The sequence below is a fragment of the Capsicum annuum genome, chromosome 4 (genome assembly GCF_002878395.1).
Source record: "Capsicum annuum cultivar UCD-10X-F1 chromosome 4, UCD10Xv1.1, whole genome shotgun sequence".
Lineage (NCBI taxonomy): Eukaryota > Viridiplantae > Streptophyta > Magnoliopsida > Solanales > Solanaceae > Capsicum > Capsicum annuum.
This window is the reverse complement of record NC_061114.1, coordinates 230,480,983-230,496,114: the sequence shown is the minus strand read 5'-3', so window position 1 is coordinate 230,496,114 and position 15,132 is coordinate 230,480,983. Positions and strand designations below refer to the sequence as shown.

The window sequence follows — 15,132 nt, the reverse complement described above, 5'->3', positions numbered from 1 at the left end:
TAAACATATGATAGAGTCGAATAAGTACAACAACGTAATTTTTTGTGAAAAAATATTTGAATGAATCCATCGATCTCACTTAATTCCGCCCCTGTATCTCACACCCCCCACTCCTAACCTCTTTTTGAGTTCAACAGCTGAATCAGAATTCACACTAGAAAATAAACACATAAAAAAGTCGAAGAAATATGATAATAATAATTTTTCATTGAAGAATGTTCTTATAAACCTCTGATTCTACCTAATTCCGTTTTTGGATGCGACAACCCCCTCCCCCCCGACTCCTAACCAAAAAGAACACACAAAGAGGACGAAGGAGTATAATAGTATAATTTTTCACCGAAAGATATTATGAGAAACTCCCTCAACTCTACCTAATTCCGTACCTCTATCCAACCCCCCTTACCCCAAAGAAAACAAAAAAGAAAACTTTTTTATCTGAATAATTTATTAAAAAAGGATTCTTTTTTTTGTTTTTTTTTCCCTTAGGGGAAAGAATAAGTTGGTGTAGTATTACAACTTTACAAGTAGTATTTTGTTAATTATTATTCTTGAAATTATTACTACTACAACTTTAGTTGTTCATTATCATCATCATCCATCATGGGTTGTTGTCAATCTTCAATCTTGGGTGAACTTAGTTCAGAAAAAGATCAGCAACGTCATGGAGTTGGTGGGGCCCATACAAGAGCTTCAAATGGCACCGGCGCCGGAGCAGCCATCGGAGATGGTGGAGTTCCGGTGTTTTCAGAGTTTTCATTATCTGAGCTAAAAGCAGCTACCAATAACTTTAGTTCAGAGTTTATAGTATCTGAAAGTGGTGAAAAAGCACCTAATATGGTGTATAAAGGGCGTTTGCAGAATCGGAGGTGGATTGCTGTAAAGAAATTTACTAAATCTGCTTGGCCTGATCCTAAACAGTTTGCGGTATTATGATTTTACTTCAATTTGTTTTTTTTTTTGGGGGTAGAGTTAGGGTTTGATTTTGCTTAATGTGGATTTGAGTTGGATTGGACTGTTTTTGTGGAGCTGAGGGTCTATCGGAAATAGTCTCTCCACCTCTCTGAGGTAGGGGTAAGGTATGCGTAAACTCTATCCTCCAGACCCACAAAGACCCGCACTTTGTGGGACTATACTGGGCTATGTTGCTCGGACTTTTCAAAAATGCTGCTGCACGCGTGCCCGATTCTTGTAAAATGAACTAGTTTTGGAGAATCTGATACATACCGTTCGACATTTTTAAAGAGTCTGAGCAACTTAGAGACTGGGTGTGTTGTTGTTGTTATTGTTTAGGATTGGTCTCTTTTTCTCGAGCTGAGGGTCTATTGAAAACAACATCTCTCCTCTACCTTTAAGGTCTATTGAAGAGTCTGTGTTCAGTTTACCTTGCCAAGATTCGGCTTTGTGGACTATACTGGGCTGTGTTGCTTGGACTCTTCAAAATGATGCGGCACCCGTGTTAGATTCTTCAACATTGCAGTAGTTTTGGAGAATCTGATGCACACCTGTTGACATTTTTGAAGAGTCTGAGCAACATAGATATTGGGTATGTTGTTGTGGATTTTGGACTGCTTTTCTTGAACCGAGGGGTCTATCTCTGAGGTAGTGGTACGGTATGCATATGCTCTACCTTCCCAGACCAGACTTTGTGGGACTATATTACTCGGGCTCTTCAAAAATGGTGTCATACCTGTGTTAGATTCTTCAAAAATATACTAGTTTTGGAGTATCCGGCAATCACCCGTCGATATTTTTGAAGAGTCCGAGCTAAATAGATACTGTGTATGTCGTTGTTGTGGATTTGAAATGGACTCAGATAGAGCGGAATGAATAAAGAGGGTTAATATAGCTAACTTCAACTAGTTTAGGATTGAGGGGTTGTTGTTAAGTTATCTGATTTTTTTTTTTTTGGTTATTGTAATTAGGATGAAGCATCAGGTGTTGGGAAATTGAGGCATAAAAGGCTGGCTAATTTGATTGGGTACTGTTCTGATGGGGACGAGAGGCTGCTTGTAGCTGAGTACATGCCAAATGATACACTTGCAAAGCATCTGTTTCACTGTATGTTTGTCATTTACTGCTTTTGTTTTTTAGCTCCAACCAATGAAGTTTTTCAATGTGGATGAAGAGAATTATCAAGATAATTTGATTGATCGTAGTTAGAGATACGCTTAAGATTACTCTAACTGCTAACATTACCAATTTCAACATTAACTGCTTTGCTCCAATACATTTTGGGTGATATTAACCTTGTTTTTGTGTTTTATCCACAAATTTATATCTTAGCTAATCGTTATCATCTTCTTTTGCACATCAGAGGGGAAGAGAGCTTGCTTGGGGCATTGAAAACTCAAACAAATTGTTATAAGGGCCTGTTTGGATTGGCTTATTTTAAGTGCTTTTAAGCCAAAATAGCTTTTAAGCACTTTTCTTTAAGCTAAAAAGGCAAAAATAAGCCAAAACTATAACCCATCCAAACACCCATTAAAAGACTTAACTTGGAAAGTTTTGACTTTTGCTGAGTTATTCACTCAGATTATCCACGAGTACACCTTTTCCTTTTTCTAGTATGGAAATGGGAGAGGGGTGTTAAAGAGCTTTATATTTTTGTGCAAGGTGTGTGTGGTTATCTTTTTCAAACACTTGTTTTGTGACATACCTCCTGTTTATATATATTTGGATTATTTGTTAGCATATCCTGTTTCTTGCTTTGTTTTGCTTTTATGGATTGTTTTTAAAGCACTCGTTAGGGCATGAAGTTCTTCCACAGCTAGTCTGATGCAATGTATTAAGCCCTTACACTGTATATTCCTTCATCTCATGGTTTTTGCGGAATTACATTTGCTTCTTTCTTTTTCTGCAGGGGAGAATCAAACGCTTGAGTGGGCAATGCGGTTAAGAGTGGCTCTCTATATCGCTGAAGCATTGGATTACTGTAGCACTGAAGGTCGTCCACTATATCATGACTTGAACGCGTATCGAGTTCTCTTCGACGAGGTGTTTTGATGGGCCTCCTCTTTTTTTAGATTAGATGTCATCATTACATTCTAGGGTTATAGCTATTGTTCTTTTCTTTTACTGTTCCCCCCATCCGGTGAAGAGAATAGGCTAATGTAGACTTCTGAATTTACCTGTACAATTTTGTTAATTCTGTAAATGATTTTTGGCAGAGTGGCGATCCCCGTCTTTCTTGTTTTGGGCTGATGAAAAATAGCAGGGATGGTAAAAGTTATAGCACGAACCTTGCGTATACACCTCCTGAGTATTTAAGAAATGGTAAAGTTTCAAATTTTTCTTTGTCTCTGTTGAGTTTTAAAGTTTTTCTCTTAACATTATTTTCATGGATAGTGGTTTTATTTGGGTCTATCAGAAATAACCTCGCTACCTCACACGAGGTGGGGTAAGGTCTGCATACCCCCGCCCTTTCCAGGCCCCATTTGTGGGGGATCACATTGGGCATGTTGTTGTTGTAGTGATGTGATGTGGGATGGGAACTTTGGGGCAGGGTAAATCTCCTCGCACGAGACAATCATTTTGTGACATCGGGATGGAGCTTATGTAAAAAGAGACAAGCACAATATATGAGCCTATGAGGATGCATGGAATAACTTAGCTATTTGCTTATAAATTGTATAAACATAGAAACACATCTGAAATCTGTTGATTCTTTTAAATATATGTGAATACAATAATTCTTGAATACTGCCTGCCTCTCCTTAGGCATTAACAGTTAACTTCTACACTTGAGCAAAAGTAGTATTCACATCCTGATATTTTAAATGCAACTGTGTTGCTGTAACTTCTTGATGCACGAATAAATAGTTGACCGGAAGGCTGTTTGACAAAGTTCTTTGATGTGAGAAAATGAAGGGAATTCCTGCAAAAGTTAATAAATTATTAACTGATTTTGTGCATTCTGCATCTCAAATAACCTAATATACAATGTCATCTTTTTCTCCTTGACAGATGATCTCTTTCCATATGAATTATTTATTTTCGACCAAGACATTCCGATTTTTGCTTGATGGTACTATCACTACTCTGCTACTCGAAACTTATAGCTTGGTGGTGGGGGTAGTAGTACTATTTCCCTTTAGGAAAGTTCACAAAGAAGCAATCTTCTGTCGTGTTATCTGACACCTTTAGAGTGATTTCGCAATTCAAATCCTACATAGCCATGTCTACTCCTGAGATGCTGGTGTTATACACTTATGTTCTGGTAGTTCTAAGTTGCATTGCTTTTGGTGCCCTTTTCCTGTTTGGAGAAGGGAATCATGGAACTTTGATATGACAATCGAAGAAGGCAAGATTCCAGTATGAAATGCATTAGTCATTTTCTTGATATCTATCACTTTCTATTTAATTATTCTCATTGTGAGCTTATATTTTGGGGATTTCTTGTATATTTTATTCAGATTTATTTATCAAAAAGGATTTCTTGTATATTTTCAGGAAGAGTTACTCAAGAAAGTGTTGTTTTCAGCTATGGAACTGTCCTTCTGGACTTGCTAAGTGGAAAACATATCCCTCCTGGTCATGTAAGTTTCTTATAGTCTTTTTGTCGGTTGGCATTCATTTCTCCTTGCTCCAACTGTCGGGGAGTGTCACCTTATTAGTGATGACCGCACGGTTTAGGCTTTGTTGTGTTGTATTTGGTACTGTGGAAATTATTTGTGAAACGGGCAACTAATTTGATGTCTGAGACTATTAGCCTGTTTGACCAAGCTTATCAGATTATTTTGAATAGTGTTTTTCAAAGGAAACTTTTTGTGAGAAGTAGTTTGTGTTTGGCTAATCAATTTGGAAAATACTTTTTTTTTTTTGATAACCGTGGTGTCCGGCCCATCTTGCGCGCACCTCGACTAAATCCACGGGATACCTGCCACCTCCCACCAGCAACAGGTACCAGGTAACTCTGTCCACTAAGGCTAGAACAAATGGGAAGAAAACACCTAGTGTTTGTCTCTGCTGGGAATTGAACCTGAGACCTCATGGTGCTCATCCCAACTTCATTGAACCACTAGGCCACACCCTTGGGTGCAATTTGAAAAGCACTTTTGAGCAACAATCTGTGTTTGGCAAGCTTTTAAAAAGTGCTTCTTAATGTATTTTCTAGAAAGCGCTTTCAAAAATACATTTTTGGAGGAAAGCTAATTCCTTTTGGCTTCTGGAAAAGCAACTTTTGTTACTTCTGAAAAACACTTGTTTACTCCTAAAAGCAGGCTAAACAACTCTCTTTTTTAAAATAAGCACTTTTGATCTCCCCAAAATCTTGAACAAACAGGCTATAGCCTTTATGTACAGATTTTGTTGCTCCATCAGCAGTAGGAGGGTAATGCACTAGGCTTGGAATATTAGGAGTTTGAAACTGTTTTGACCAAGCATCTGCATACATTTTATGTACCTTTGCTTCAATCTTCCAAAGGAAAAGGAGAAGTTCATTTGATGTTAACATTCACGTAAAGTATGTTTCTTCACATTCTCTTGAAGGGCATTCCGTAGTGGTAGCATAGTGTTTACCTTAATTCTTTCATTCCTCCCCTTTTTTACGGCACAGAAACTGTGTTAAATTTCAAATTTGAAAACGTATGTGCTCAGTTCATTCCCTTACGTTTCAGGCACTCGATATGATACGGGGAAAAAACATTCTTCTATTAATGGATTCACATTTGGAGGGAAATTTCTCGACCGAAGAGGCAACTGTTGTATTTGATCTGGCTTCGCGATGCTTGCAGTATGAACCCAGGGAGCGACCAAATACCAAAGACCTCGTTTCAACACTTGGTCCATTGCAAAGTAAACCTGATGTTAGTCCCACCACCTTAATCTACTCTATTTTCTTGATGTCTTGTTAACCCCTCCTCTTCCTCCAAAAATATGGGGAAAATTAAAAAAAAAAACTCGCAGAATTACCAAATATTATTAGTGTAATCTTTCCACCTCATCATTTCTCCATCTAAAGATGCTTCCTTATCTCCGCCTCTCATTGTACGCATGTATCCACATCTTTTGTTGGTTTTGCCATGAGCAATTATGAGCACAACTGTTTCTGGGGGGAAGTTTGACTCTTTTTTCAGTAGTCTAGGCTCAATTGATTGTTTTGTTTTATTCAATTAGAGTTTGAAAGGAGTTTCTAATATTCTGGTTGCAGGTTGCATCTCATGTAATGTTGGGTATTCCTAAGAATGAGGAAGCTCCACCGACTCCACAACACCCTCTTTCTGCAATGGGTGATGCTTGTTCGAGAATGGACCTCACAGCTATCCATCAGATTTTGGTAATGACACATTATAAAGACGATGAAGGGACAAATGAGGTAATCCTTTTGGCCAAAACTGCCACTGTAGAAGTGTCTGTTTCTTTCACATCTTTATATTGATGCTGGATGCCCAATGATGCAGTTGTCTTTCCAAGAGTGGACTCAACAAATGAGGGATATGTTAGAGGCAAGAAAACGTGGAGACTTGGCTTTTCGGGACAAGGACTTTAAAACTGCCATAGATTGCTATTCTCAGGTATTTGCGTTCATCTAATGAGAAGGGTGTCAATCTGCAGTGCTGGTTACAACTTGCAACTTCCTTTATTTCAAACCTAGTAACGTTGGTATTGGCAATAGAAGACTGACCCAGATGAGACTTGAGGTCGACCAAAATATGCTTCATATTACCAGATTAGGAATGTGAAGGCCTCTCTTTCGAAAGGAGACCGGGGAAAGAAAGAGCTAAGCTATTGACCCGACCCTTTTTCCTCACTTTGTTTGAAGCGGGCCAAATAGAGAATGAAATGCATAAAATGTCTGAGACTCCCTTTTTTGGGTTTAGGGCTGCCCTCCCTATCGAAGTACAGAAGGCTTTCGAGGCTTACACCTCCCTATTACAGGACCTAAAAAAGGCTTACAGTAGCGTCCTTAGAATCTAAGCTTTTTGAAGCGCTAGTAGTTGTAGCTGTGGCCACACCAACCCTTTCGTTCTTATCGTTCTGGATTCCAATCTATATGACCTTAGGGCGGTACGAAGTAAACCTCTTCTGCAGAAACAGGTAGTAACCTAACCTTTAAGAATTTGTTCAAGGGAGGACCCTCTGATCTATCAATGGAACGATCTCCATGTGTGGCGTGATAAGGAATCCTAGAAAAGATAGATTGAGATTCCCTCCATGGTTCCACGAAAATCTCTGCATACTGGTCCATGAACCATTTATGCAAATGGATGCCATAAATAGGTTACTTCCTTGATTAATAGAGGCATACATCTCTATTGGGGGTGGAGTGGCAGGTCTTCTGCCACTTTTGGTGTGGGTCGATGACATTCCCAAGTCTCTTTCATATCCTATTCAGAGTTTTAAAATCACTGGTTTTTAAAAGAGGTTCAGTTTCGCTCGAGCCTGTAGTCAACCATTTACTAGAATGCCAGAATCTAATTCGGCCTTTGTTTATGGGGTGTCTTTTGCACATCTAACTGTATGCGATCTCGTTCTCCAGGTTGGTGTCATTTTTGGTTATTCGTATAACCACTGAATCGTCCTTGGCCAATAATCCAAGAAATAGAGTCGATGCTTTCTTGAAATCTAAATCTTTGCTGTAGCTGTTCTTGTTCTTCAGGTCGTGACATGTTGATTATCGTGTGTCTGGTATATCTGCCTTGTTAAATAGAACAACCAATCTATATGTTCCCTCCCACCCAACCATAGTCGGAGCCGTGTTCGATAACTTTCTTGAGGAAAATATAGGATTGGACCAAGAGCTACTGGGTTTGGCCGAACCCACAAATCATATTCTAGCTCCGCCCCTGCATCCTATACTAATATTGTAGCAAGACCTTTTTGAGAATGAGATTACTGCAGATTAGGCCAGAAATTTGCAGCTCCTTTTCTCTCTGTTAAGAGTGGTAGTATAGATCTCTTGGATTCCCTTTATTACTCATGGTTATTAGCAAGAAAATGATCTGCATTTGGGTTAACGGATTGCTTTCATTAGCTTATATATTTGCATACGATGGATAAACTAAACATTACTTTGCTTAACGGCAATCTGCTTATTTCTTCGTGTCTCATTGCAGTTTGTAGATGTGGGAACGATGGTGTCTCCAACTGTGTATGCACGGAGAAGCCTTTGTTATCTCATGTGTGATCAACCAGATGCCGCCCTTCGAGATGCAATGCAAGCACAATGTGTCTACCCAGACTGGTCGACAGCATTTTACATGCAGGCAGTTGCCTTATCCAAGCTAGACATGCACAAAGATGCAGCTGACATGTTGAATGAGGCTGCAATTCTAGAAGAGAAAAGACGAGGTGGAAGAGCATCTTGAATTACAACACCCCACTTGTATCATTCTTTTGGTCCTTTCAATTATTCTTGTCATCACAAAATTAGCACAATTCCTGTATCATTTGTTTGAGTGTGATTGTCTTAGAATTATTGTATAACAAAAGGAAGAGAATCATTTGCTCGGTTGGTATATGCTCATGTAGTTTTGCACTCTTGATTTGTCAAAATATCAAAAATAAATTTCTCAATGTGTACATTTGTATGTATATTTGTTAATTAATACAAATAGAGTGGTGGAACATATATTGGTGAAATCATGAAATGTATAGCTCAGCCTTGCCATCAATGAAAAGGCTCATGAACTCTTCACCATCAACAGTTTCTTTCTCTATCAGCAGCTGCGCAAGCTTGTGTAGGATGTCGATGTGAGTTGTGATGATTTGTTTAGCTCTTTCGTATGCTTTTTCAACCAATTCCCTTACTTCAGAATCGACTACATCGGCTGTCGCCATGGAGTAGTCCTTCTGGGTTGACATCTGAAATTAAACAATGAAACTGTAAGGCATGATTAAACAACTCTTGCAGTAAGGAAACAGAAAAGACAACTCGAACGAATCATGTACCTGTTGGCCTAGGAAAGGGTTTCCTCCACCTCCTCCGATGGCAACTTGGCCTATCTTTTTGCTGAAACCTAATCTCTCAACCATCTGCCTCGCCACTCGTGAAACTTGCATGAAATCATTAGATGCGCCAGTGGTTACGTTGTCTTCTCCAAAAATAACCTCCTCAGCAACCCTGGAAGAGTAGGGGAGACGAGAAATAGAAGTAGGTTTTTTAGAATGTGGATAGGTAAGACTCATGGATGAGTTATGAATAGGAAAAGATCATCCATCCTATTATAACCTATCTGAGATCCGCTTAAATGGAGCAAAACGATCAGTGAAGATTTATATATCCGACTTCAATTTGGTTAGAGCTAAGGCATAATTATTAGTAGCATCAATCCTATGAACCTAAAGATGAGACTAATCAATTTGAAGTAACTATACAAAGGAGAAAATAGCATGACAGACATGTTAATCCAATATGAATGCATACCCTCCCTCTCTTTATACGTTCTTCGAGGGACTAACTTCAAGATAGACTGGAGTAAAAAGCATCTATACAGATGCAACGGATGAACTTAACGTTGAACAATACGTAAAACTGACCTTCCACCAAGTGCAACTGCCATTTGATTCTCTAGGTAGCTCCTGCTGTACAGGCCTGACTCAAGTCTTTCTTCGCTGGGGGCAAAGAAGGTGAGACCACCGGCTTGGCCACGAGGAATTATAGATATCTTGGCAACAGGATCATACTCGGGCATAAGTGCACCAACCAAGGCATGGCCAGCCTCTGTGATACAAATGTAAACGCATAATTAAAAACACAAAGTAACTAGATCATCAGGAGGAAGCAACTACTAAGTGTGTTATTTAGTTTTGCCGTACCATGATAAGCTACCAGCTTCTTCTTCTCATCTGAGACAACAGCGTTTTTCTTCTCCGGACCAGCAATTATCCTCTCCAGAGCATCAGATATCTCATCTTTACTTATTTCCTTTAGGTCACGCCTAGCTGCAAGGATGGCTGCTTCGTTCATCAAGTTTTGTAAATCTGCACCAGTGAAACCTGGAGTTCTCCTGGCAATCTTATCAAAGTCCACATCCTTTGCAAGGGCCTTTCCTCTAGAATGTACCTGTCATCGCAGAGTATAAGACAAGCAAGTTCAATAAATGGAAAATGTTTTTGAGAAAGCAGAAAACTGTTTCCCAGATAGGGGGACTGAACTTTATACTCGGTTTTCTGATGATAGAACCCGTGAAGGCAGCACTTTTTGAAACTGTTATCTCCTCAATCTAAGTCGGGCAAAACGTTTACTAAGTGGCAATGTTTTCTTAATAGATCATACAAATATTAAAACACTCACATTAGCTCAAGGTACAAGTTGTTAATTTCGATCTGTATTTATCACTTCTAATTTTCTATGATGAATGAGGAAACCAACACCAGACAACAAGCATAAAGTCGAAGCCAAGATAAAGAGGTAAAAGTGTTGGAAGTAAACTAACCTGAAGAATCCTGACTCTACCAGCAACATCAGGCCTGTCCACGGTCACTTGTCGATCGAACCTTCCAGGTCTCAACAAGGCAGAATCAAGAACATCAGGCCTATTAGTTGCAGCCAAAACAATAACACCAGAATTTCCAGAAAACCCATCCATTTCAGTCAAGAGCTGATTAATAGTCTGCTCCCTCTCATCATTTCCACCTCCAAGTCCTGCACCTCTCTGCCTTCCTACAGCATCAATCTCATCGATAAACACAATGCAAGGCGCTTTCGACTTCGCCTTCTCAAACAAATCCCTAACTCTAGAAGCTCCCACACCCACAAACAACTCAACAAACTCTGATGCTGCACAAGAGAAAAATGGCACACCAGCTTCACCAGCTACAGCTCTAGCTAAAAGTGTCTTCCCAGTACCTGGTGGACCGACCAAAAGACACCCTTTTGGTATCTTAGCACCTAAAGCAGTATACTTATCAGGATTCTTTAAAAAATCCACCACTTCTTGCAGCTCCAATTTAGCCTGATCAGCACCAGCAACATCAGCAAAAGTCACTCCAGTTTCAGGAACCTCCTGAAACTTAGACTTAGACCGACCGAAATCCATCGGGCCGCCTAGCCCTCCAGGCCCGCCCGGCCCGCCCTGAGACCTCCTAAAAAGGAAAAACAATCCAGCAAAAGCAATAAAAGGAAACAACAAATTCCCAATAACACTAAACAACCCATTCCCCCCTTCACCTTCAGAAACTGATATATCAACACCATTCATAGCCAAAATATCAATCAAATCAGGGTCATTAGGGACAATAACATTAGCTCTACGACCATCAACAGCAGTAAGCTGAAGGGCACTTCCATCTTTACTAAATCTTACCCTCTCAACTTTACCCTTCTTCACAGCATTCAAGAACTCACTATACCTCCATTGAGTACTTTCAGGAAGGTCAGAAACAGGTGAAGCTTGAGTCTTTGGAGCATTCAAGACTAGATTTTGAGAAAAGGGTAATGGATTTGAAGTGTTGGGGTTTGGTGCTTCAACTTCCATCACTTGTGGGGGTGAGGCTATTGGAGCTGCATCATCAAGAGCAATGGCATGTGGGGTTATTGAAGAAAACAGTAAAGCAGCTAAAGCAGCTTTAGATTGAGCATTCTTGAAATTATCTGAGTTGGGTTTTTTGTTGAGTGTTGATTGTGTGATTATACACTTTCTTTTTGAGTGGAAATTGAAGTACTTTGAGGTTTTGGGTGTTGGTGGAGAAAGAAAGATTTGAGAAGAACCCATAAAATTGGAAGAGAGTAGAGATTTAGCCATTGGTTTTTGGTGTGATCAATTCTTGTTCTTAAATTTGGGGAATTTAAGATTATTTGTTATTACCATGTAAAAAGAGTCAATTTTATATATATAGATGTAAAAAGGAGTTGAATAGAAGCCATAGATTAGGATGTTGGCATGGATTGCTTCAACGTGTCAGTATTGTTAACCAGACGAGTTTGGTTGATATTTATGTGGGAAACAAAATGCAAACTCACCAAATATTCACAGAAAAGTTAATAAGCGGAAATGCAAGAGAATTCAAGATTATCTTGACTACTCAATTGTGAGAAATTGACCCAAAGATACTCTTATGTAGGGTGATTTACAAGAATGACGTCGGAGGTGGGTGGTTTTGAACTTTTGGTCATGTTTAATGAGTTTTGATTTTTGATCAAAATCCAAGATCATTTATTTTCACGATCATTGAAACTCTGTGTGTAGAGCGGGTAAGGAAGGATTTGGGTCATGTAATGCAAGCTCATAACATTTACTTCTCTAAGTTATTTGTACAAGGTCCATTGGATCATTTATCTTGTCATGAAGAAGAATGTGGCCCAAGCCCAGTGGAATGTTTTAGTGAGATGAATGTAACTCTTTTTTGCGAGTTGTTCGCTTTTTAAGATAGTTATTTAGTAAATAATCGTTTTCATTTTAGCAACTTATGGACCTTTTAAATGACGATTTGAATAAACAGAAAATCTTGTTTAAAGACGTTAAACTACGATCTAAAATTTAATAAGTTATGCGAACAATATCCTAAGAGTTATATTTGTCATTTAACGTTTGCATAATTAACAAAATATTTTCCTCCCTACAGAACACACCCTTAGTGCTATTTTTTCAAAAGATATTCTGACTGTAAGGTTAAATAATATATGAGCAAACGTTAGATCTTAGTCTAACTTGTTCAGAATTATAATTTCCTAAGGGCTACATTTGTAAGACTTCTGACAATAGGGACAACACCTAAGTGCCATTTCTAAGAAAAAGTCTCACAAGCTTACTGTTGCATCTAAATTAGTATGATATAATGAATAGATTAAAGGATTCATACACTGAACGGTACACAATCCACCCCTTTGGCATATTTAATCAGATCACACATTTATCTCAAACGTGTGCAAATGTATATAAATTGGATATGACAGGCTTTCAAGATTCTTATTGCTCCCTAAGACCTCTAAAAATCACCTCACAATTTCAAAAAACATGTTGTACATGGTGGTTGTGGAATATTTAAGTCCTACATTATTAAAAAACTATGTACATGAATGAGACACAGGAGGAGTATTCAGAGGATCAAAGACATGACAACTTGGCTAAGCATGCAAAATATTATCCTTGTTTTTGACTTGCATACATATATAAATTGCTAGTATATCATTTTGGTCTAAAGTCTAAACAGTTCATCAAGAAACAACCTTTACTCATCCAACATTGTTCAAACTCATTGATCTGTACTTACAAATAAAAGTATCAACTTCAAATGTCGAATCAGATGACCACAAATCATGTTCGTTCAACGAGCGTGCCTGCAGCAATTCATCCTCTCACTGTCTGTGCTGAGGAGCAGTTGCAAAGGTTGAAGTCATCTGCAGGAACTTCCACATCTTCTACCTCGACGATATGCCAAAGATTGGATGGTCTCAGAAAATTATACGATTGTGTTGATGATGTCCTCAAGTTGCCAACAGGCCAAGAAGTTATCTCACATGAAAACAATGTCAAATTACTTGAACAAGTATCTGATGTCTCCCTTAATGTTTTGGAGACTTGTAGTATCATTAAAGATGCTTTGTCACAGATGAAAGAAAGTGTCCAACTACTCGAGTCATGTCTTCGAAGAGGTAGAAATGGAGAATCAAACTTATCCACTCAAGTTGATGCATACGTGTCATCTAACAAGAAATTGAACAAGGTGATTAGCAAGTGTTTCAGAGATTTGAAGCAGAAAGAAAGTAATCAGACAATACTAATAGAAGATTCCGACTTTGCATCATTGATTCGCCTAATAAAAGGAGTTGAAGATGTTAGTATTACAGTATTGGAGTCAACTCTATCTTACATTTCCCATCCAAAGATGAGATCAAAGGCAAGTGGTTGGTCTATGATCTCCAAGATGTTGAAGCCTAAGAGAGTCTCGTGCGAAGGACTGCATATCTCGGAAGAAGAAAAGACACACATGGAGTTACTTCTTCTAAGGAATGAGAAGATAGATCAATCACAGATGCTAAATGCACTTAAAAAACTGCAGGCATTTGAGTCGAGCATTCAAGAACTAGAGGAGGGATTAGGAGTTATCTTTAGGCTTCTATTGAAAAACCGCGTTTCCCTTCTCAACATTCTCAGCCATTAACTTGTGCTATGAAAAAGCATATGGTGTTTCAATCTTGTGTATACGATTTTGTCGTACAGAGTACACAAAATGTAACAATATTGCGGTTGTATATAAAAATTTGTTACATAGAATACAACAAATGTACAAATTTGATGAGCTATCTGTACTTCAATGTACTGATGTTTACCATCACAATCAAGTAGTGTTTGTTAATATTAGTTGTTTCGTAGGATTAATATGCGAAACAGAAAGCTGAAGCAAAGGCTGCCATGAATGCCTTAGCGTCTCTCTAAGTCTCGGATGACTCATTTCAACTTACTCGTGTTTTATGAACTGTCTTTGCGGTATCAAACATAACACAAGGTTTTCGTGGGATTTTATGCAACTTATCTATAATAATATATAGACAGTCACTGATCAGAATATAAAATTTGTCTGTTTGATCTTCATTTTCGGAGTATACTCCTTCAGATCCAACAATTTCAGACATAAACCACTTGGATAGCAGAACAATGGAATCTTTTAATTTCTGACTTCAGCTCATCAATGTATCATCTAGTACAATTATTATACATAAAACTGTCCTTCACCCTATTGAAGTAACTTTATAATTCATTTGTCTTTTCCAAAGGGTAAATCTGAATTTGTCTTTGTGTAAAGGAGTGGAAGTATGCAGTTACATAGAACAGCTTCAGTGCAGCCAAACCTCATCGAAAATTTGTCCCTGGTTGTTTCGAAAGGACAATCAGGTTTGTTTCTCTGCATTAACGAAGAACTTCATGTCTTATACCTTTTTATGAGGTATATTTTGTATTTTCAAATTCTTAATGGATCTCTTGAAAATCAAATTATTGTAAAACTACTAGTCGTATTATAATATTGGTGCTATAGCCCATGGTTTTGGGGTGGGCCCGGATGGACCCAGGATCCGGGCGTGCTGTGGGCCAAAAATTGATTGGGGCATGCCAGGGAGGTTGAGGGTCATCCCAGTGTGGTCCGTTTAATTTTTCATGGCCATTTGGGTGGACAAACGGGTGAAACGGCGCGAACGGGGCATTTTCAGGTCAAATCTGTGTGATATAGCCCACGATTTCGGGGATGGGA

General features: G+C 38.7%; 3 protein-coding genes across 3 annotated transcripts; 2 read left to right on the top strand and 1 right to left on the bottom strand.

Annotated features, from left to right (window-relative positions):
- Window positions 1-23: 23 nt before the first annotated feature.
- Window positions 24-8,523, top strand: LOC107866817 (serine/threonine-protein kinase BSK1). The gene is made up of 9 exons (XM_016712816.2): window positions 24-927; window positions 1,926-2,061; window positions 2,864-2,997; window positions 3,171-3,276; window positions 4,453-4,538; window positions 5,619-5,807; window positions 6,152-6,316; window positions 6,402-6,515; window positions 8,058-8,523. The coding sequence occupies exons 1-9, from the start codon at window positions 604-606 to the stop codon at window positions 8,307-8,309; spliced, it is 1,506 nt and encodes a 501-aa protein (XP_016568302.1). The 5' UTR covers window positions 24-603; the 3' UTR covers window positions 8,310-8,523.
- Window positions 8,523-11,859, bottom strand: LOC107866816 (ATP-dependent zinc metalloprotease FTSH, chloroplastic). Its single transcript, NM_001398345.1, is given in 5 exon segments — window positions 8,523-8,805; window positions 8,893-9,064; window positions 9,481-9,664; window positions 9,760-10,006; window positions 10,380-11,859. Coding segments are annotated over 5 exon segments (2,133 nt in total). The 5' UTR covers window positions 11,688-11,859; the 3' UTR covers window positions 8,523-8,583.
- A 1,138-nt stretch (window positions 11,860-12,997) lies between these two features.
- Window positions 12,998-14,174, top strand: LOC107868521. Its single transcript, XM_016715225.2, has one exon. It carries the CDS (start codon window positions 13,177-13,179, stop codon window positions 14,044-14,046), a length of 870 nt encoding a protein of 289 aa, XP_016570711.2. The 5' UTR covers window positions 12,998-13,176; the 3' UTR covers window positions 14,047-14,174.
- The last annotated feature ends 958 nt before the right edge of the window (window positions 14,175-15,132 follow it).